Here is a 22,349-nt window from a genome sequence, read left to right on the forward strand (position 1 = left end):
TTATTTTTTATTTTACTTTGATTAATTTAAATTTTTTACCTACGTGACTTTACCGAAAAAACCTAAGAATATGAATCCTTGCAGTCACGGAAGCTTCAAATCTAGAATCTGTAGCATCACGTTTGGAAAAAATATATAATCATTGTGGGAGCTGTAGTGGCTTTTTTGATGGGTTAAGGAGAGGAGGGGGGGGCATGGCGAAAGTGCAGTGGCACGCTACCTACGAGGCGTGCCGTGGGGGTCAGCATGGCCGCAAATCAAAAGATTGGAGGGCAGGGTGGGCGGCTTCCACAGTGGTGGCGTGGCCCACTTTTTTTTTTACATTTTACGTATGAACGTCTTTCGCACCGTACGCAGCCAACCGTGCTAATCGGAGATGCGGGGGGTGAACAACAAACTAAACACAAAAATAAGTTCTAAACAAATTAGTTTTAAATCTAGACTTGAAAGTGCATAGCTGCAGTGGCTTCCTAATATCGGAAGGAAGATCGTTCCAGACGGTGGCAGAAGCGCAATGATGATGATGATCGAATTGAGAATGATGATGATGGCATTGGAACTTATGAGAAATATACCGATGCTGATTTATGATGAGGAGGACTTTCGCAATGACGATGATGATGTTGATGGCATTTAAAAAATAAGTTGCCCACATTGAAACGGAGCCGCAGCAGCCGGGTGCAGGTGCAAACGAGTCGAGATTGCGCTCAATGACAAGCGCAGTGCTAACGACTACACAGCGCTTACATCAAAGGGCCTGATTGTGCCTATTAATGTGTGACGTACACACGAAAGAGATTATATTTTTTTCCACGGTCTTTCATTTATTCAGGTGGCGCTTTAAAGTGTTTTTCCACGGTGGCTGTGCACACGAAACTTTTTTTTTTCGCTTGAGCTGCTAACAAAAATATAAATGTAGCCGCACGTTAAAACAATAAAGAAAATCCAGACGTGCACATGTACACCGCGAGATAAAAAAAAACACGGAGAAAAGAAAATGCTTTAAATTGACGAGCAAAAAAATGGTAAAAATGTATTTATGCGCGCAATTCATTATTTATTTACTAGAATCTCTGGTGCTATTCATTTAAAATCAAAGGAGAATTGGTTTGCGAATTTCAGATATGATTTTTGAAAAAAAAAATGCAAAAAAAAATACAAAAAGAAAAGAAAAGGAAGGTTTGACTGGCGACCTCATTAATTCGGCGTTCTCCATATCAGAGCTAATCTCCTATCATCGCTGTGGAATAAACTATTAATGCCGCGCGCGCTCACGGTGTAATGTGTTTGCGGACGTGAATTATGCATGAGTCCAATGACCGAGCCTCGGACGAGGGTCATTCGATATAAAACAGGCAAAGCGCAACTCGCAGCGAGCCCTGGCGGCAGCGTGGGAGGAGGGAGCTGGGGGGTGGGGTGGGGGGTGGCCGGGCCACCTTTTTCTGATGGCTTTGCTTGCTCAAGACTTAACATTATTAAGTAGTAAAAAAAAACTCAAACATTAGCCCAAGGTAAACAAGTGACCGCCGCCACCCACCCACCCGGATTTAGATTTCACAAGCGTGCGTTCGTGCATTAGTGCCGGCTAGTGATACAGACGCACGCGTATTTATTTTTTTGAGGGTGGTAGAGGTGACTGCGATGGGGGAGTGGAGAAGGCTGCACAAACGCTGTTGTATTTGCTCTGACACCCTTTTAATACCCATTACGTTTGGTTTGCTTTAGTGGGCTGACGAAAGCCCACAAGCCACGTGGGTTCAAATCATTTTAAATGAGTTTCAAGCCTAAATTCATTTTTGATGGAGCATTAACTTTTATTTTACGTGTGAAGAGCCATTTCTTCATCTCATTTTTTAAAAACAAATTCTTGTTGAATTTGTTTTCTCCCTTCCATGCAATTGTTTCTTTATTTTTAGATTACGATTGATAGCAAACAGATTGGAATTGTTTGCATCTATGTTGAATTTATTTCGCACCGTACTTTGCCAACCGTGATAATCGTATCCCTCATTGGGTGCCAGTGCACTTGTTCAACTGTGATTGGCTCGAGTAGAGTTTTGACAGAACCCGTTTAATTGGACTCTTGTCCTGCAAACGCTGCCAGTCTCAAACTTGCCCTTGAACTAATCTGCGGGGTAATGAGACACGATGGACTTTCTTCAAGACTGCACCTACAAACCGGCCCTTTTAGAAGAAGTAATTTGGAATGCCATTACAGCTGCTTGCGTGCGAATACAGATTGATGAAACATTTATTGAAAGATAATGCCCACCTTTGTAAGAGTCTGCAATGGGGCCAGAGAGCACAAATGCTTGCAACTGACAATTCATGAATGTGGTCGAAGAGATATGCAGGACCAACACTGTTATTATACATTTTTTAAAATAAATTTATTACAGGCTGGAACACAAAATGTTATTTTCAATGACGAGGAGATAACTGCAGGGCTACATTGCTCACTCGTGTAGATATGGAGATGCAGTCAATGAATTGTGATTGGTGTGGAACAGCGTCTTAGTTAAATTTTCTTCTGCCCTAAGCAGTGCCTCCCTCCTCCTGGATCGATGCATGGCTGGCCTCCTTTCAATGTACACACATTGAACTGACATTTGAGGTTACGTAGAGGCATTTAATTAATTTAGCCATTAATTTGTTTTGTTTATTTATTTATAGGTATCTATTCAAATATTGATTCAACGACTTTCTTGAGAACATTTAAATGGAATCACTTTGCGATCACATTTCCATGCCCGGGTATATCTTTCTATAGCTGCGCACATATGTATGCGCACGTTTTCAGCAAGCCACAGCATGAATTTGACTTTGAAAGTAAAAACGTATTTTTGTTATGTTATTTAAAAAAACAACTTTTTACTCAACACAGTCAGCTGCAAGCCAAAAACTAATTCAAGCGACCCCACAAAATATTTTTATACGATTCAGCAAGCATGTGCAATATCATTTAATAAATGCCCCCGAGCATTTATCATGCTGCAAATTTCTTCGTATGTAGGTGCTTGTTACCGGTAACTGATAGAAAAATATTGCTTACAGAGCAAAGGTCTTGGCAGTTGATGTGGTTTCACATGATCCACAGCGCCTAAATTAAAAATATCATGATGTTAATAGCTCCTAACGTGTGAACAACGAATCGGCTTTACCTGGGCTAATGACCATTTGTCATTAGATTGATTATCACGCAAGAGGACTCTTTCACTTTAATTAGCATTCAGCCCGTTCGGGCTGGCACGCCGCTCTACGCCGCCCCTACCGCTGGCAAATTTTCCCGAGCATCAGTCACCGTCAAGGGGTGCTAATTTGGAACGGAGGAAGAAAAGAAATGAATGACGAAGAACTTAATATTTTTTTCCACGGCGTTCATCTTAATGGCGGTTGACGTGGCTGCAAATGGTGGGAGATTCATTCATCACGAGCCCGTCTGTCACGTTCTGTGGAGTTGACGCAAATCTCGCGGCCCAAAATCGAGCGGTCAAGGACTCTCTCTTCTGCGTGTTAGCGTCGCTCCAGAGCTAAGACATTTCTGTATGGTTTGTGATTTTTTTTTTAAAAGATGTACGATTGTTATTATGTTATAAATGTGTTCATTATTGCCAGCTTGAACTCGTTAGAAATGGTGAACGGCGGTAACAAAGTATGAAAAAGAGTAATGTTCACAATTACACCAAGACTGCGAGTCTCTGCAATGAAAGCATATATTAACATGAATCTTTTCATTACTGTGCTGCGTGCTGTTTGGCTTTTGTCCAGGACGGGAAAGGCGATTTGTGCTATAGTATTACTTACTGGATATGGAGGATTTTTGTCAACATCAGCATTGCCTCACTGGGCAAAATGCAAACAAAAATTAAAATATGCTATTGTATATTCCCAATATCCGGTTAGCAATTACTGGAAATCTTCACACGCGTGAATAACAAAAGAAAGTAAAGCGATTCGTGGCTAAAAACCGTGAAGAAGATGCGTGTGACATTGTATCCCGAGCAGAATATCGGTGTACCAATGCTGACCGGTTTGCGATGTCACGATTCAGCGCGATGTCTTTCAGAGTTACGAGAGGACGTTTCAGGGTCCCATGACAACGGGACTCAAGGTTGTGTGCATCGTAAGATGATGCAACGGTTGTTTTGAACGGTTGTTTTTGCATGACTTGCCATGCAAAGAGGATATACAACAGCATGCCTCACGTAATGATGTGTGCGTGTGTGTTTCTCTCTCCTTCCTCTTGCGTTCGACTCCCCTGTTTCCCATACCTCTTTCCCTGTCCATCTTCAAACCAATTGCCATCTTCATGACTTTCTATTTTTTATATCATTTTTGATTTCCACTTCCCATTGCAACTCATCTCTCCCCTACGTCCACTGTATTCATCTTCTGCCCTTTTCTTGCTCTTATTCCCATCTTCGCTGACCTTTCACCTCCTCAAATGCCTCTCTCTGTCTCCAGAGGAAAACACCATGCCAGGTAAGGTGTTCTCGTGCCTTGCATGCCGTCTGTCATTGGCCTTGACACTTGGAGCTTTGCATGCATCGCAAGGCTTTAACATGCCGTGTGGTTTTTTTGTAATCGCTGAGAGATATTGCATGCATTGGTTTCGTAGATTGCCATACATAGGTTACTCAAAGAATTGCTCGCATGTGCTATTATACGTAAGGCTAACTGATGTGTGGAAAAAAATGAAAATAAATTGGCGGATTTTAATTTAAGCTGATGCGAAGAACGTTTTTTTGGGAGCACTTGGCTGTCGCAATTATTACGGAATTAATTAGATGCTGCCAAGGCATTCCCCTCCACGTGTCTTTGTTCGACCTAGTAATGCCTACATTATTTTACATTTGCACAAGCATGGATATGTAGAACCATTACATTCGTTAAAATAATTTATCCTATTTTAATGTGGTGCAAAATAACTATGAAAAAATATATAATTGCTACGAATCATGGTAGGTTTTTACCCTTTTAACTGGTACAAAACTGACACCTTTATTCAAGGCATCATGTTTGCAATGACCACAACACAAGTAGTCAATAAGCAAACAAAAAGAAGCAACTCTGATAAGGATAATAATATGCACTGTCCTTGAAGTTGATTGGCCCACACCCGAGACGGCTTTCTTTAGAGCCTAGTCCCCATTGGTGTAGGGCCAGATGACACCAGAAGGCGTACAACTCAAAAACAGTGCAATATCAGAGTATTGAGAGTTCGGGGTGAACATTTACACTATGAGATCTCTTTTACCAGTGGCAAAATATAATGGTAGGTTTTTACCCTTTTAACTGGTACAAAACTGACACCTTTATTCAAGGCATCATGTTTGCAATGACCACAACACAAGTAGTCAATAAGCAAACAAAAAGAAGCAACTCTGATAAGGATAATAATATGCACTGTCCTTGAAGTTGATTGGCCCACACCCGAGACGGCTTTCTTAAGAGCCTAGTCCCCATTGGTGTAGGGCCAGATGACACCAGAAGGCGTACAACTCAAAAACAGTGCAATATCAGAGTATTGAGAGTTCGGGGTGAACATTTACACTATGAGATCTCTTTTACCAGTGGCAAAATATAATGGTAGGTTTTTACCCTTTTAACTGGTACAAAACTGACACCTTTATTCAAGGCATCATGTTTGCAATGACCACAACACAAGTAGTCAATAAGCAAACAAAAAGAAGCAACTCTGATAAGGATAATAATATGCACTGTCCTTGAAGTTGATTGGCCCACACCCGAGACGGCTTTCTTTAGAGCCTAGTCCCCATTGGTGTAGGGCCAGATGACACCAGAAGGCGTACAACTCAAAAACAGTGCAATATCAGAGTATTGAGAGTTCGGGGTGAACATTTACACTATGAGATCTCTTTTACCAGTGGCAAAATATAATGGTAGGTTTTTACCCTTTTAACTGGTACAAAACTGACACCTTTATTCAAGGCATCATGTTTGCAATGACCACAACACAAGTAGTCAATAAGCAAACAAAAAGAAGCAACTCTGATAAGGATAATAATATGCACTGTCCTTGAAGTTGATTGGCCCACACCCGAGACGGCTTTCTTTAGAGCCTAGTCCCCATTGGTGTAGGGCCTTCTGGTGTCATCTGGCCCTACACCAATGGGGACTAGGCTCTAAAGAAAGCCGTCTCGGGTGTGGGCCAATCAACTTCAAGGACAGTGCATATTATTATCCTTATCAGAGTTGCTTCTTTTTGTTTGCTTATTGACTACTTGTGTTGTGGTCATTGCAAACATGATGCCTTGAATAAAGGTGTCAGTTTTGTACCAGTTAAAAGGGTAAAAACCTACCATTATATTTTGCCACTGGTAAAAGAGATCTCATAGTGCTACGAATCAATATACGGTATTTTAAATCTCAAATTAAATGCTTACTCTACACACGTCTCTTTCTGTTATTTCCCAGCCATATAATCCACAACCATATTTTGCTGCCAATAAACCCACATAGGGAAGGAAGTATTCAAGCTGACAAACAGATGTTTTTTTTGTACACTGCCGCAAAGGGTCATTCGCTTGCAGGCTGATTGCCGTCTGCTGCGTTACAGTTGCATATCAAAAGAAAATATAACACAAACACACACTGCTTGCACTCATGCATAGTTTCGCCTCCCTTTTAGTTTCACGCTCGCCAGACCAAATGCCCAAGCATCGCTATTCCCATAATGGACATTTGATGGATGCTGCCTTGTTCATTCATTAATGGCGCGGCTTCGTGAAATCCAGCCAAGTTGCATTCTTGAGCGCAACAACAAAAAATGAAGCGACGGTAATGGAGATGAATCAAACGTCTGGCGTGCCGCTTTTTCGCACACCAGAGCTCTTTGCGCGATTTCAAAGCGTGGAAGGAAAGTCAACAGCGTCGGCCACGCACTTTCGTAAAATACGCCTATTAGGGCACTCCACACGGCTAAATGCTGCTGCAACCTTTCACTAAGAGCTAACGCCCCCCATTAGCCAAAGCGTTTAAGTGGGCCTGCGGGCCATGTGACACTGCAAAATTGGCCAAACGATTTCTAAGGGTAAGAGAAAGGGAGATTTATTTTTTAAATGACACAAGAGGGTACCGTCTCAGATGCACCAGGTTGCTTTAATGCTTGCAGAGTAGGAATCAAGGCACCGTGGCAAAGCCGGTTCTACCCACACAGAGCTTCGAGGATGTGATCTCTTATTTAGGCAGCCCAAAGTCTAGGCCAGGGGTGGGTGGCTGCTGGCTAGGGCAAGGGAATTACCTCCATAGTCCAAGCCAGTAAGAAGCTTTTCCCCAGCTGAGCTGATATATTAACAAGTGCTCTGTAATCGCTGGGGCTCTCCCAGGTGGGATTGATGTCAGCTGGGCCAGGGGGGAGGGATGGAACCTTTTTCGAGGGAGGGGGGGGGGGTGAAGGCAGAACCCGGAAACCCAAATATTTACAGTCGCTGTGGGTCCTCACTTGCAATCTCCGTTTTTTTCTCTCAAATTATTTGTTTTATTGACCCCCCCCCCAAAAAAAACAACTTAAAAGGAGCTTATTTTGTGAGATAAAAAAAATGCCACGCACACGTGAGGTGTAGCGCCATGTAATATTGCCATTTCGAAAATTGCTTTTTTTTATTCCCACAACCTTAAGATTGTCTCACCTGCACCACCTACAAACATTTTTACTCGTAAATTTTTTTTAATATATATTTTACTACAGCTGTGTTATAAGTCGTGAGAGGAAAAGTTGTGCACTCTCACAGAGCTGTGAACCACACGCAGCGTTCGAGAATGACATGCAGAAGTAGGTATCACATAACTGATTCTGAGATCCCTTCAAGTGGCCTCTCAATAACACACCAGGGCCACTGCACTCCCCCACACACCCTGCTGGAGCGATCTTCATTGCAAGGTAGCCCAACTCATATTCGCCAGTTTTTTTTTTCTTCTTGGTTCTTTCGGTTAAAGTCACGTAGAAGGGAAATAATAAAATAATAAAAATAAAACATAATAAAATAATTCTCACGACGTTTCGGCCACAACGCAAGCAGCCGTCCTCAGGTGAAGACCAGGTCTGTCGGGGAGACAGACCTGGTCTTCACCTGTGGACCTGAGGACGGCTGCTTGCGTTGTGGCCGAAACATCGTGATAATAATTTAATGTTTAATTTTTATTATTTTATTATTTCCCTTCTACGTGACTTTATCGAAAGAACCAAGAAGATGAATCCCTGCAGTCACGAAAGCTTTAAATCGAAAAAAAGTTTTTTGTTTGTTTCGTTCGTTCGTTCGTTCCTCAGTCCGCTTATCCTGGTGAGGGTCACGGCGGCAGCATTTACGGCGGTCCAGACCTCCTTTTCCCTGGCGACAGACTCTAGCTCTTCCTGGGGAATTCCCAGGCGTTCCCAGGCCAGCTGAGCGACGTAGTCCGGCCAGCAGCATCGTGGTCCTGGGCCTGTCCCCCGGGGTCTTCGCCCAGTGGGACATTGCTGCTGCTGCTGCTGCCCGGTAGAGTTCAAGGGGGAGTCTACCGGGGGGCATCCTTGCCAAGTGCCCGAACTACCTCAACTGGCCGAGCTGTGACCATCAACTCGCTGCACTTGAGAACCCAGTTTGGCCATGGGTGGCTGAAACCCGCATTCGAGCCGAGTATTATCCCGACGGTGCCAGCTCAGCTCTCTGACCTCCGAGCCCCAACGAAACCCACCTTCACGTTCAAATTCACAAAATACCTCTCGCACAAAGTATTTTTCAACCTTCAAGCGGGGCGCGTAATTACGGCCGGCAGCTTTAAAATGCAAATATTTGTCGAGGTATGGAATAGACCCTCCTTGAAATATTAATTGCTCTTAATAATAAATAACCATGTTCAGTCAGCATTTACGGAGCTCTTGTAAAGAATAAGCATCATGATATACGATGAATTATGCAGCATGGCAATACAGAGGAATATTGGAGCTCAGTTGATAATTGACCCCGCGGTTCCCGTGTTACTCTGAGATCCAGGACTCTCCCGAAGTTGGCGGCGCATGCAGGACAATTTTTTTATTTGAGTCAAAGAAACGAGGAATAATATGTTTTTTTAAAGATGCAAGGGCAAGAAGTGCATGGGGCGGTGTGAGCGGCACGCGTGGAATTTCCCATATCTGTGCGTAACCGATTAGTTTGGAGAGACTTCACTGACGTCGCAGCTGTCAGGCAAAAGTGGTCGGCAAAAACCCTCCCTACTTCCGCACACGCACACACACACACAAAACAGGCAGCTTAAAATCATCCTAATGAACACAAATCAGTGCGATGATGAATGAAAATGACACTGAGTAATTTTCTTTGGAGGAGGGGACGACGACGACAAACTATTCTTTCAAGCATGAGAATGAAATGCGACGTCCGCTCTAAACCTGACGTACTGCAGTTAAACAAAAATAGAAGTTATTTTTCTTTCAGTGAAATTTGACGCAAATTATCGCACGTGAAAAAAACGGTGAAGCATCATAAAGTTTAAATTAACGTTTTTTTTACTATCTATTTTTATTAGCTCATATTAACTTCATGAAATACTCTCGGCTCACACTGCAGTGTTTCATATTCAGCAGTTCTCTCTAATTAGCAGTTCTACAGAAGCACTGTTACTGCAGCACACTTGCACCAAACTCCCTCACAGACTACGGAAACTTTCAAAAACCACTCATTTCAGTGCAAGGTCACGTGCTGTACTTGGCCAGCACAGACGTGCGTGCACACCGGATTTTTTTTCTCACAAATCAGCTTTCCAATGTCTCTTAACTGCAAATTGGACCTTGTTAAATCACCCCCCCCCCCCACACACATCCATCCCACCCCACCTGTGCATCTCCTTTCAAAGCATACCAATTGCTCGTGCCCTCGCTATACTCACCTTGACCCACAAACCACAGTCTGCTATAATTATTACAAATCACGTATTTTAAATGTCCTTGTTTTATACAGAGTAAAACCAAAAAAAGGTCAGTTAAAGTCACAAACTGTTGATGTATGCACATCATGCAGTTTCTGGCATCCATCAGCAGCAGCCTTGGGTCAATCCACAAGCCACCAGCATCTTTCACGATTCTGCCAAGGAACAATCTACCTGAAGCACAGCTGCACGCCAGCTGATTCCATTGCCCCGTCGCCTTGGTTGAAGGTCTTCGCTGTTTTGGCATATTTGACCGTCTGCCACAGCAAATCTGCAGAAATTATTTTTTTCTGCCAAAGCGGGCCCACTGCCTTACATCATCTGCAATGAGTACGACGAGCAGCGGGCAATAAATAGACGTTTACAAACCAGGGCAAGGGCCGTAATATTTAAGGAAATGCAATGAAATGGATGTGTGTTATTAGACAAAGTCTCAACAGCGTTTCAGCACAGAAGCTGAAATCATCTTCCGACAAGCCTAATGATCGTCTACGACGAAGGGGAATAAAAGAAACACTCTCAGTTCATTTTTCACACCTCTTCTCCGATCCTGGTATCGCAGCCAAACAGATGGGGCGGCTTTGTGGACTGGGGGGGGAGGGGGGAGGAAGAGAGAAGAGAAAAAGCGCCCGTGGGTGGTAGCGACGGGCGAGAGAGAGAGAGGATGTGATTTTTTGTAAAGGAGGATGGAGGAGGGGGGGGGGAGCGCCAGGAGATGTGGAGGGGGCGGTGGCGAGATGTTGGGTGGAGGAGGCCACGAGAGAAGGAGTTGGCAAGCGAATTCCACAGACAGGGCCCAGCATTAGCAAACAACAACGCGGCTTCCTCATCACCCCGAGAGAGAAACGCCTATTGGGCATCAGTCGCCCCCCCCCCCCGCTACGAATGGAATAAAATGGTCCTTTAACCCTGCCAAAAGGCGGTGTGCATGCCGTGCCTCATTACACCTCACGCCACACATGTCCACATCCATCCTTGCCACAACACCTGTTTTTATGCTGCAATAAAATCACGTTGGAGATATCACATTGGAGTGCTGTGCAGACTAGGGCAAAACCCTCCCTATTTTATATAAATGTTTTTATTTTATTTTATCAGCTATGATATATACGCAGGCGCAACAACAACAACATCATAATATTTGTATTTGAAGGAAAATATTTAAATAAATAACATCTGAAGAAAAAACAACCCGCAATCTATCGGACCACATGGGATCTCTTTGGGGTATATTGGCAGCAACGTGAATGTGGGAGGATTTATTTACGGATAAGATTTCTTCATGCGCAACAGACACTGACCCATTTTTTTTCTGTTCCTTCATTGTTTTATTCTTATTAGCATGGTTGCAAATTGTGCCCCGATCCAGCTCCGTCTAAAAGCTATGTTGATGTTTCTGCATTCACCCATGCTTAATGACCTCCTTTAATGTCAATGTCAGGTGTCCTCCTGCATTTTATCGAGATTGCGACAGCCTGGTTGATATCGAGCGAACACCGCTGTGCTGAGTGATTAATTGAGAGAACGTTTCTTGATAAATTACACTGTTGTTTCAATAATATGGCCAGGCATGGGTGCAAGACACGCCCATACCGATTGAAATTTTGGTGGAAAATAGAGGAGGCAATGTGTGCGTCTCTAATAAATCTTTCTCTTTATACACGTGAGCCATCGCTGTTGTTTTGGAAGCCGAGTAAACACCGAGGAGCACATGGATAACTATAGCAAATTACACTGCAGCCATTAAATATTTCACTTTTGAGCTAACATCATTAAGCATGCTTTCTGTACGAAAAACATCCTTGCCATCATTTACCTAACACATGGTAATTAATCTGGCCACGGAAGATCAGAATTATTCCAAATGTCGGAAGCAAGTCTATTGCCTGCCCTGTAATGTTTCCATTGTGATCTCCTCCAGAATGATTCTGACAAGTGCCCCCAAAACACCTGTGATGGGCCACGTGATAAATGCTAATGAAAGAGACACGCATTGCTTCAGCGGCAAACAGAATGCCGCAAAATGTCGAGCTGTTAAACATTCAGGTCCAGTAGCGTGCGAGCGGTGTCAGAATGAATGAGCACAAATAAGTGGAACTGAATTTGCCTCCTGATTATGGCCTTGAGCAATGGAATTTCAATGTGGCAGGTGGGCCCCTTATGTCCCCGCTTAATGTGAAGATAGTCTCTTACCTGCTCGACACATTTACCATATTGTTGATGCAATAATAATACTAAAATTATAATGGTCATTCATCCAAGAAGAACTGAACTTTGAGATATAAAGCAGAGTTCCTCGAGGAATGTTTGGCCAATAGCTTTACAATCCATTGAGAAATAGCCAGAATCCACCAAAATTACGATCTCCTGCCTGTCACAATACACTACAGAAGTTATTGTGATGATGTTCTTGACGATTGTGGTGCTATGACCCTGTTTTTGTTCTCTCTGCCAACTTCTCTTCTGCACTCACCAACGCAACAGGCCTCGCACATCTGATGTTGTCCGATCAAGGTAAACCCTCTTAATTATTTAAGCAACAGTTTTACATTGGTGAAGATGTCCATAAAGACTGTGCGGTGATTCTTTGCAATAATTGCGATGGATCACACGTGATACGGTGGTTCTAGGTGCCCACTGGGCTCAGTGGAAGTTTTCTTACCGAAGGGAACGATCGCACTGAGATTAGATTCAGGGATGCCTGAAGATGAGCTGACTGTGGCCTAGAAATGATTGCATTAGCCGGAAGCGCTGAGGAAATTGCTCACCATCACCCACGCAGTCTGGCATAGCTAAGTGGCTCTGTATAGAGGCTGTAATGCATCGAAAGGCCCTGCTGTAGATAATGGAATGCTTGGAAGCCAACAGCCAACAGGTGTGCAGCTTTAATAAAAGGCAACACTGTGCACTCAAGAGTTGTGGCTCATCCTCGGAATAGCAACGGACACGAAACTTAACAACCCCGACATGCCACCCACTGTCCCTGGCTGAAGCCTGTACCAGTCCCTGACTCTTTGCTCACCTCCGGAGATCCCAATTCTTCGCAGGAGACGGTGGAGGCTAAAGAAATGTGCGACAGCTCGCAGAAAGCGCGAAAATTCACGCCGCCGAGTTTGCGAGTTGATTATTCGAGTTGAGCGCCGAGGCACGGGGGGTGGGGTGGGTGGGGTGTTAACTCCGGCGTAAACCTGCGGGTTGTCAAAGTTTGGCTGGGTGCCAAGTGCCGTCCTCACGAGCGGGCCCTGTGCTCCGAGTAACGCGTCGTGCGCTTACAGCGAACGAGCTCCCGGCGGAGGGTGGTTCCCTTTTGCTCGCTTGCGCGTGCAACACGGTTACCTTTCTCTATGAGATCTCTTTGACCAGTGGCAAAATATAGTAGTCGGTTTTTACCCTTTTAAACTGGTACAAAACTGACACCTTTATTCAAGGCATCATGTTTGCAATAACCACAACACAAGTAGTCAAAAAAGCAAACAAAAAGAAGCAACTCTGATAATGATAATAATATGCACAATCAACTTCAAGGACAGTGCATATTATTATCATTATCAGAGTTGCTTCTTTTTGTTTGCTTTTTTGACTACTTGTGTTGTGGTTATTGCAAACATGATGCCTTGAATAAAGGTGTCAGTTTTGTACCAGTTTAAAAGGGTAAAAACCTACTGCTATAGGTTACCTTTCTGTGCGACCAACATTCCAAGTCTTGACTTAAGGCTTTCGTGACTGCAGAAATTCACATTTTCTTAGAACCTATCTACGTGACTTTACCTAAATATCCAAAGAAAATAACATCCACGTGTTATTTGTTTACTTACTCACTCACTCTCCGCACATTGCAGTCCAAAAAAGCACGTTTTCGCCATCGCCTTCTACCACCGTCCTCCCACTGCGTGCATGGCCAGACGCGTGGTCGCAAAAAATAAAATTCCACACCACCACCACCGGCGAGAAAAGAGCAAAAAATAAATAAATACTGGACAGTCGTACTGGGATTTCTGATGATGATCCACATGCACTTATTACACTCGATCACATTTTTAATTTATTTTGCATTTAGAGGACGTGTGTAATACTCGGGCTTTAATAATTAATCACCCGCGATTTTTGGGGCGTGTTTCACCGTGCGGTGCTTCGGGGTCTTGCGGGCAGCAGGATGCCAACGGCGAGGTAGCAGCGGTAGATGGGCCGCGTCGACGCGCCTGTGCACGGCCCCAAATACGCAGAGCGCCGGCGAAAATATTAAACAGCACTGAAAAATTTACGGCGGGCTATTGGTTTCATAACTAATTGATGATGGCTAAAAGTAGGGGGGACGGGGGTGGGGTGGGTTAAGCAAGCGTGCACTCGAAATGGTTCACGTTTGCAGGAGCATCTGGTACAGCGTACGCACGTAATTCCAGAGGTGGGACAAAGTCATTGTTATGCAAGTCCAAGTCGAGTCGCAAGTCATCAAATTCATGACTCGAGTCTGACTCGAGTCCAAGTCACATGACTCGAGTCCACACCTCTGGGTAATTCTCCGTCAAATTGCAGCGCCGGGAAATCGTGGAAACACTACCTTTAGAGTGGTGCCGGAGGGGAAAAAAATAACAACAACGTACAGTATATACACGATCTGGAGATATATATGTAAGAAAATACAGCAGCGCAAAATATCCCATTACAATGTTAACCGACGCTGAATAAGAAAATGGATGCAGCCCCCCCTACAGCTCTGCTCCCGTGTGTCCTTGCAGCCAAACCCCCCCCCCCGCCCCCCCCCAATAAATAAGGATGTTTTTTTTTATTTGTTTCTTTCCCGTTCTGTGTGCAAAGCACGCGGCTGGCCTGGTAGTGCACCTCTGTCCCTGCCGCCGCCCCGTCTCGGACGGAGCGGTGGCACGATTTAGACGGTGCATCACGTGCCTTTCCACACCAACGGTCCCGCGTGTTGATTGCGATTACCGTGTCATGAATGTTTGATGGAGCATAGATCCCTAGCCCTATTGACACAAAGAGGGGGGGGGGCGCGGCTGGGGGCGGGTCAGCCGGGGGAAGCTGGGACTATAAATAATTCACGCCGTTATGAGCGAAAAACAAATAACACGAAACCAATTTGTTTCCAGGAATCGGGGGAATTAATAGCAATGGCGATTACGATTTAATTCATCCAAATTGGACGGTAATAGTGCGTTAAAGTGAAATACAATGGCTTCGCAGCGCTTTGTATGCATGTCTGTATATCACTCATTAACTTATTTTTTCTTCCAAATATTTACTCATCACATCCTAAATAACGCTCGCCATGCATCATCCTTCCTCTCGTCGTTGCAAAATTCAGTGCGGCAAAACATCACGAACACACGCTAGAAAATAAAAGCCACTTTAGCGCATGAATTATGAAGATGGTTGAAAATTGCTTGTGTTATTATAGTTTAGATATTTTAACATTAAGCCGGAGTGGTTTCCACTCTGGTATATCTTTGGTAAAGTAATTTAATTAATTTGAACGGGCATTCAAATACAAATTTGCCACTTAAATATTTACACTTCTGGCAGAGCCACTTTCTTTCTGTCTCATATGTCCCCTATTTGCTTTTCATGAATGTCCTTAAATAAAATATATGCCAATAAACACAGTAGGGAAAAAAATATCTGCTGGATTGTTTTTTTACATCGGGCCAAATGATGCCAGTGACAAATTCTTCTGAACAAGGCGAAATTGACAACACCAGGGGGACCTCCGGTGCTCTCAGACCGGAAAGTCGTGACGCTTTTTTTTCATTCAAAACTATAAAATAACATGAGGACAAAAAAAGGTGTTAATTCTCGTCGGAACTTCACAAGGTAAAAAAACAAACCCCGAGTAAGTGGGTTGACTCCCAGAGGCCATCAGGAATTATTTTGCATCCGACAGGGCCAATACTGAACCCAAGTGGCAAACGATTGTCGGAAATTATTGATAGCAGGTGAAGGATAAAAACAGAAGCCCGAGTTCTGATGTGAATTCCCCAACGAGTAGAACCCACACCTCCGCATCAGGATTTGTTGTCACGGTTGAAGCGTCGAGCTGGTTATTAACGGGAGATGCAAAACTAGGAACAAATGCAATCGTTCTTATTTCACAGAGACACAAAGCCTCGATGTGTATCTGTGAAAATACAACACATACGAGAGTTATTATTTCACAGCTACGCATCTCGGCTTTTTGTTCTGAGTTGTCAAGCATAAGTTTGAATCTTTGCTAATAAATAACAAAATATTTAAAGTCACCTAAGAGTGCAGAAATCACACAGAATGCTTCTGTTTTTGTGACATCAGAAATTTCGATTTAAAGCTTTCGTGACTGCAGGGATTCGTCTTCTTGGTTCTTTCGGTAAAGTCACGTAGAAGGGAAGTAATAAAATAATAAAAATACAACATAATAAAATAATTATCACGACGTTTCGGCCACAACGCAAGCAGCCGTCCTCAGGTGAAGGACGGCTGCTTATTTGTATTATTGTATTACTTCCCTTCTACGTGACTTTACCGAAAGAACCAAGAAGACATCAGAAATGTTTGACCTAAATTGTGCTCTGGTATCACGAGACAAAGTTAACATTTGGATCTGTCGCAGGGCCATGCAAACTTTTCTGTTCGAGAATAACCCACAGAATTGGATATTTGAGATCCCTTCAAGTGACTTCTAGTCCACATATTCGCACTTTACCACCCACACTGCCAAATGAAGGCAATTTTTGTCACATTACTGTCAAAATTATGAAAAAAAAATAATTCCCAGAGCTGGAAATGATCCAGATTAAGTGTAGAACAATGTTTAGTGCAAATTTTGGTTTGGTGTGCATTCATTGTTAAAATCGGGTAGAAACCATCACCTTGCTACACTTGAGAACCCGATTTAAATCACAGGCAGGTGGCTATATACTCTTAGTTCTTTCGGTAAAGTCACGTAGGTAAAAAATGAAATTAAAATTAATAAAAATAAAACGATAAAAATCACGACGTTTCGGAGGCAACACAAGTCTCCGTCATCAGGTGGGACCGTCACAGCCAGATTTGCTGCATCAAGTGAGGCAGGAATTCAAGATGCAAGCTCTTAAATACAAGATTAAGGGGGGAGGAGAGGGGGGGGGGGCTTATCAGAATGTGGTAGCCAATGAATGGAACGTATCGGGAGGGGGGGGGGCAGGTGGCTGCCAGCATTCAAACCAGAGACCTCAGAAGCGCCAGCCCAGTGCTCTGACCTCTGTGCCACCTGAACCAGCTCAGCTCACAGATTTCAAAGTATTTATTTCGTCAAACTTGAGTCGAACAATCTGTCACACAAAAAAAAACCTAAATCTGTGAAATAAGAGCTATTATTTTTGGGAGTAAACTGTTCCTTTAATAACAAAGAAGCGGGATGTTCAGGGAGTATGCATGATTGTTAAAGTTTAAGGCCATGAACTGATTAGAATAAGTGTTCACTGAATCAAGTAATCAACGGACCCTTTGCAATAATTTGTTAAGCCATTTTCTAACCACGGTGTTTAATCAAAGGTGCACAGCGGATGCATTTCACGTGCTAATTTCTGTTTTATTTGTACAAACATGCGCGTGGAGTTTTAAAACACGTCTTTGTCATTTCTTTTCTTCTCTCCCATTTTTGTTGAAACATGCTCGCTATGGACTGTTGCCATCCTTCATTTACCATAGGCAGAAAAGGTATAGTGGCACATCTTTCTTCTGACTCCTTATGTGTGCGTCGCCCATGCCATCGTCTGCGTGCGCCTTTTTTGTTTGTTTGTTTGTTGAGTTGTGCAACACCGACGTGAACAAGAGAGCTTACCCTCGAGCTCTCGGACGTGGCCTACGTGAGACGTTGGTGGACCCCACAGATGGGCCATGATCAACGGTCAAGTGAGTGGCTCGCGATCGGAAGGTTGTAAGTTCAAATTCTGGTTGGGGGGGCGGGGGCGGGGGCGGGAGGACTCGGGCGATCGTCTCTCCTGGGTCAATGAAATGAGTATTACTTTGTGATGAAGTCAGCAGTGGTTTTCATATGGTTAGACTCACCCCCCCCCCCCCCACTATAGGAATGAGGAATTTCCACCACTGGCTCAGGACTGTAAATGGAAGGTGAGCAACACCTGGATGCTCACTTCGGCATAAAATTGGCCCAAAAAAATTCCACATCACGTGTGAACGTAAAAAAAATTAAAGGAAAGAAACATTACAGGAGCAGCTGTTTAGGTGTACGTGGCAGCCATCAGGTTGGTGGTGTGTCTGTCCTCGGGGCTTCTGATCTATTTTTGAAGACCAAATCCATGCTGTTTAAAAGCAAGACCATCTGTCTGCTGCACCACACTGCCCATGTTAACACTTTCTTTTTGGGACAATAAAGGAACCTCGACCCGGTAGCAACCATGTGCCCCACATGGTGCATACAATATCTTTAAAGTGCAATTAATTATCTTAAAATTGCACGCAAGAGCATTTCATTAACGTTACTTCCAACTTTTTTTTTTTGTACAAGGGACAAGCCAGTTACACCAAAGCGATATTGACGATGGCGTAACAGTTATGGTCCACGATTCTAATAAGTACACATAGTTTGCAAGAGCACACAAATAATGTGCATTGATGAAGTCCTCTGTCAATCCACTGCTGGATTAGGCCTCCTCTTGCGATGTCGGTCATGGGGGGTTGTTTGGCAAATACTTCGCAGCGGTCAGTACGGGCGTGCCACTGGTTCATACATCACTCAGCTCATGTTAAGCGTGGCCAGAAATAAAATTGAGACCGCCGGGTTTGTGTTTAGTTTTGTTGTCCTTCACCCCGCACTTCCGATTAGCACGGTGGTGCGAAAGAAGTTCAACGTACGTATTGCACTACGGCTGCACCCAGATATGTGCTCACACACTGTTAAACAGGATGCCACCGTGGTGTACTGGTTAGGCGACTGGCCTTACAATTACAATTCAGAGGTCGCCGGTTTGTCTCGATCTCCCAGAGCGGCAGTTGAGAGAATGGTGCAAGTTTTGTTTTAATCTCCCCCCCCCCCCAAACTAACGCCTCTGTCCATCCAGCAGTATAAATGTAGGTGCGACAGTTAGCCGGTCGGCAGGTCGCGTGTGTATGTATGCATGTTGAACTTCTTTCGCGCCGTACGTAGCCGACCGTGCTAACTGGAGCGTGGTGGGGTAGAGTGTGAGAGCTGCCACCTCCCCCCCAAAACATCTGGCCCGTGCAGAAGAGTAGGCCAAATACCATTCTAAGGGGCACCTAATGAACGCTCTTGTATTCGGTGAGCTTGCGAATGTGTGCTACAATATTGCCATATAAACGTGACCCCCCCCCCCCTATAGGCATCACCATTCACACCACAAGATCCTCGGTTGCGCATCCTGGTTTGAAAAATTATTACCCTACATGCATAAATCATCTGATCAGCTGGCAGGTAATCATTACATGTACACTGTGTGTGTGTGTGTGAGCGCGCGTGTGTGTGGTGACATCCCTGAAGCTAAAAATAAAGAGGTTGAAAATAATCCGAGCCTCTGAGCTCAGAATTACGCCCATGGGTCTAATTGATGATAATTTGTTAAAATAGTTAAGAAAGAAGTGCATATTGCAGTGCTTTGATCAATTTGAACAACCGCGGTGCTGCCCACAGTGAGTCACCGTGTGCCGTTTGCCACCCTTACGAGTGGAGTTCAGAGATTGACCATTACCTGGCAGCTGATACAACAATGGTACCTCATAGTTGAGACATGTGTACAGATCGGCCTCCCAGTAGTTGTTCGTATAATCTTGGGCACAACTTATTCCAAAACAAAACTTTGTTTTTGTTCGATCATCATCATCATCATCACACCGTCACGATCCATGGGCAGATGGCCCGTAGGTGTCCACTGCACGTTTCGTCATGGGTTTCCACTTTCCTCTCCGTCTTGTGACAATCTGCTCAAGTGAGTGCCACATCTGTCTGGCACCAATCTCTTGTGATGTCGTCGTCAAGCCGTTCTCTGTCAGGTCTTCCTCTCTCTCTCCGGTTCCTTTCATGAATGTGTTTTTTTTTATTGTATTCGATAGAATCGCCAATATACCGCATATGTAATTACCTTGGCTCGGAGTCAAAGCCTTCACTTCATTGCACCCTGCAGTCTACACATGTAATCTATGTATATGCAGTACACCAAAAAAGCCATCATCCATATACATTGTTGGAGCAAGTACTGTTAGCGAGTACCTATGAAGTCCAGCATGGCACATGAGGCAGTGGGCTGGCTAAATTTGTCTCCCCAGTGCTAATGTGTACACACCACATCAGGTACACATTTAAGGCTGAGTTGACGTAGGGGAGGCCAATGACCGGCTCGGATATTCTCCGCTGATGTTTACCGTAGCCGAGAATCAATCCTGGGTCTCCGAATTTGTGTCGCATTGCACTAACTACTGTACCACCTCTTTCTAAACAAAGACAAAGATCCCCCCTATAGCTTTCAACAGATTGTTGGGGCAAGTGCTGTTTGCGAGCACCCTTGAAGGCTGGCACGGCACGTGAGGGGTGGGTGGCGAGCACCATGTCTGTCCGCCTTTGTCTCCAGTGTCGTTGTTTACACACCAAACGAGGTATTCATTTAAGGCTGAGTCGACCGCGGGGAGCACCAGGCCCTGTTCAGACATTTGTCACCAATGTTGGCCATGAGCGTGTATCTAGCTCGGTTCGCCAGGTCCGTAGTGGAGTGCGCTAACAACGGCGCCACCGCTCACAAAAGCCACGCGCATGCACAAAGATCCCCCGTGTAGCCTTAACAGACTGTAGGGGCACGTGCTGTTAGTGAGCACCTATGAAGGCCGGAACGGTACACGAGGGGGTGGGTGGCCAACACCACGACCGGCCGCCTTTGTCTCCCCAGTGACGATGTTTACACACCGCACCAGGTACTCATTTGAGGCTGAGTCAACCTAGGGGAGGCCCAGGACCGGTTCAGATAATCGTCACTGGTGTTGGCCGTGAGCGGGAATCGAACCCGGATGGCCGGGTTCATAGTGCAGCGCGCTAACCGCTACACTATCTCTCCCCACGCGCACGCGCGCACACAATCACACGTGCGTGCGTGAGTGCATGTGCTCGAGTAAGTGGAGTAAATCTTTGTACTTGACCTCGAGATGCTCCAACTGCAAGGTGACACGAGGAAGGCTCTGTCAGCTTTGACAGCCTGGCCTGCCCTGCTGGGAGTTCACCACAACCCTGAGCCACTCTGGATGAAGTTGTCCCTAAGATGAGGGATTTTGCAAATCGGGATGGCTCTCAAATGGCGTAATCCTGTGGATTTACCTGCTTTAATCGCGAGCTAAGCTCTGTGGCTTAAAAACCTGCAATGCAATCTTCTCATAATAGCTTGGATGCTTGCTCCTGGCAACAATAACAAAAGTAAAATATTAAGAATATATATTATTCATGAAAATAAATAAGACTAAATGGGAACCTTCAGATATTGGCAAAGTCATTGCTTTACTTTTATTTTTTGGAGGAAGTAGGCAATAATGGCTCCTGTTTTGTACTTCATTCCATATTAATCAAAAGCAAATTTAACCACAGTCTTTAGGGATGTAATCTTTAATATTAAACATCATCCAGACGGACACTCATTACAGTGGGTTCTGTTGTCGGTGCTTGTAATCATGTCGGCTCAGGCCCAATTCTGATTGCTTGGGAAATATCTCTGGGCAAATTCTCATTTCATTTCAGTCACCGGTTTCTGTGTGTGTATATGTGCAGTGTAGTGGATTCATATTCTGCATACGTTTCTGCAGTGCACATTGAATTGTGTCTCTCTGTGTGTGTTGCATGCGTCTATACATATAATTGCCGATGGCCAAATCACCCAGAATTTGCTCTCTTCTGTCATACCTCAAGCTAAGCAGGCTTGAGCCCACATAGTGCGTGGACGGGTGACCTCCACGCACAACACAGGCATAGTGGGTGTTGTATGTAGCCCTTATCCAGCAGTGGATTGGCAAATTGGCCGTGCACATATGTATAGCAATGCAGGCAGTGCAGCGTCCAATTATCAGAGGGTCACAAGGTCAAATCCTGGTCGAAGGTGGCCTCGGCCCATTATCATACGGGGCACCCCAAAATGGCTACCACTTTGTGTTGGAAGCTATCAGTGAGATTCTCATGGAAATGTCTCGTCGCTGCCACAGGAATGCAGAATTTCCACGAAGGACTCAGTGCTGTCAACATGAGATGAGCACCACTCCACGTGCCGTTGAGTGGGAAGCACCTCGTGACGTTTTTGAGGATGTGGATATTATCTATGTGCGCTGTGAGCACGCGATGTTATCTCGTCCCTCTATATAATGATAATAATAGCAGTAGTAAAAAAGTCATAGCCATTTGTAAATGCACTGGTGGATCAAGGCCTCTCCATGCAGTGTTGGTCACGCTG

The 22,349-nt window shown here is 44.5% G+C and overlaps 1 protein-coding gene across 10 annotated transcripts in view; it reads left to right on the top strand.

The window, feature by feature from the left end:
* Positions 1 to 22,349, top strand: part of LOC144937111 (neurexin-1-like) — a 392,794-nt gene that overhangs the window by 27,286 nt on the left and 343,159 nt on the right. For all 10 annotated transcript variants that reach the window (XM_078864391.1, XM_078864394.1, XM_078864395.1 and 7 more), the window contains exons 3-4: positions 4,465 to 4,482; positions 12,412 to 12,441. In XM_078864391.1, coding sequence (XP_078720517.1) covers positions 4,465 to 4,482; positions 12,412 to 12,441 — 48 coding nt within the window. The remainder of the gene's footprint in view (positions 1 to 4,464; positions 4,483 to 12,411; positions 12,442 to 22,349) is intronic.

This window comes from Lampetra fluviatilis, chromosome 18 (assembly GCF_964198595.1).
Source record: "Lampetra fluviatilis chromosome 18, kcLamFluv1.1, whole genome shotgun sequence".
NCBI lineage: Eukaryota > Metazoa > Chordata > Hyperoartia > Petromyzontiformes > Petromyzontidae > Lampetra > Lampetra fluviatilis.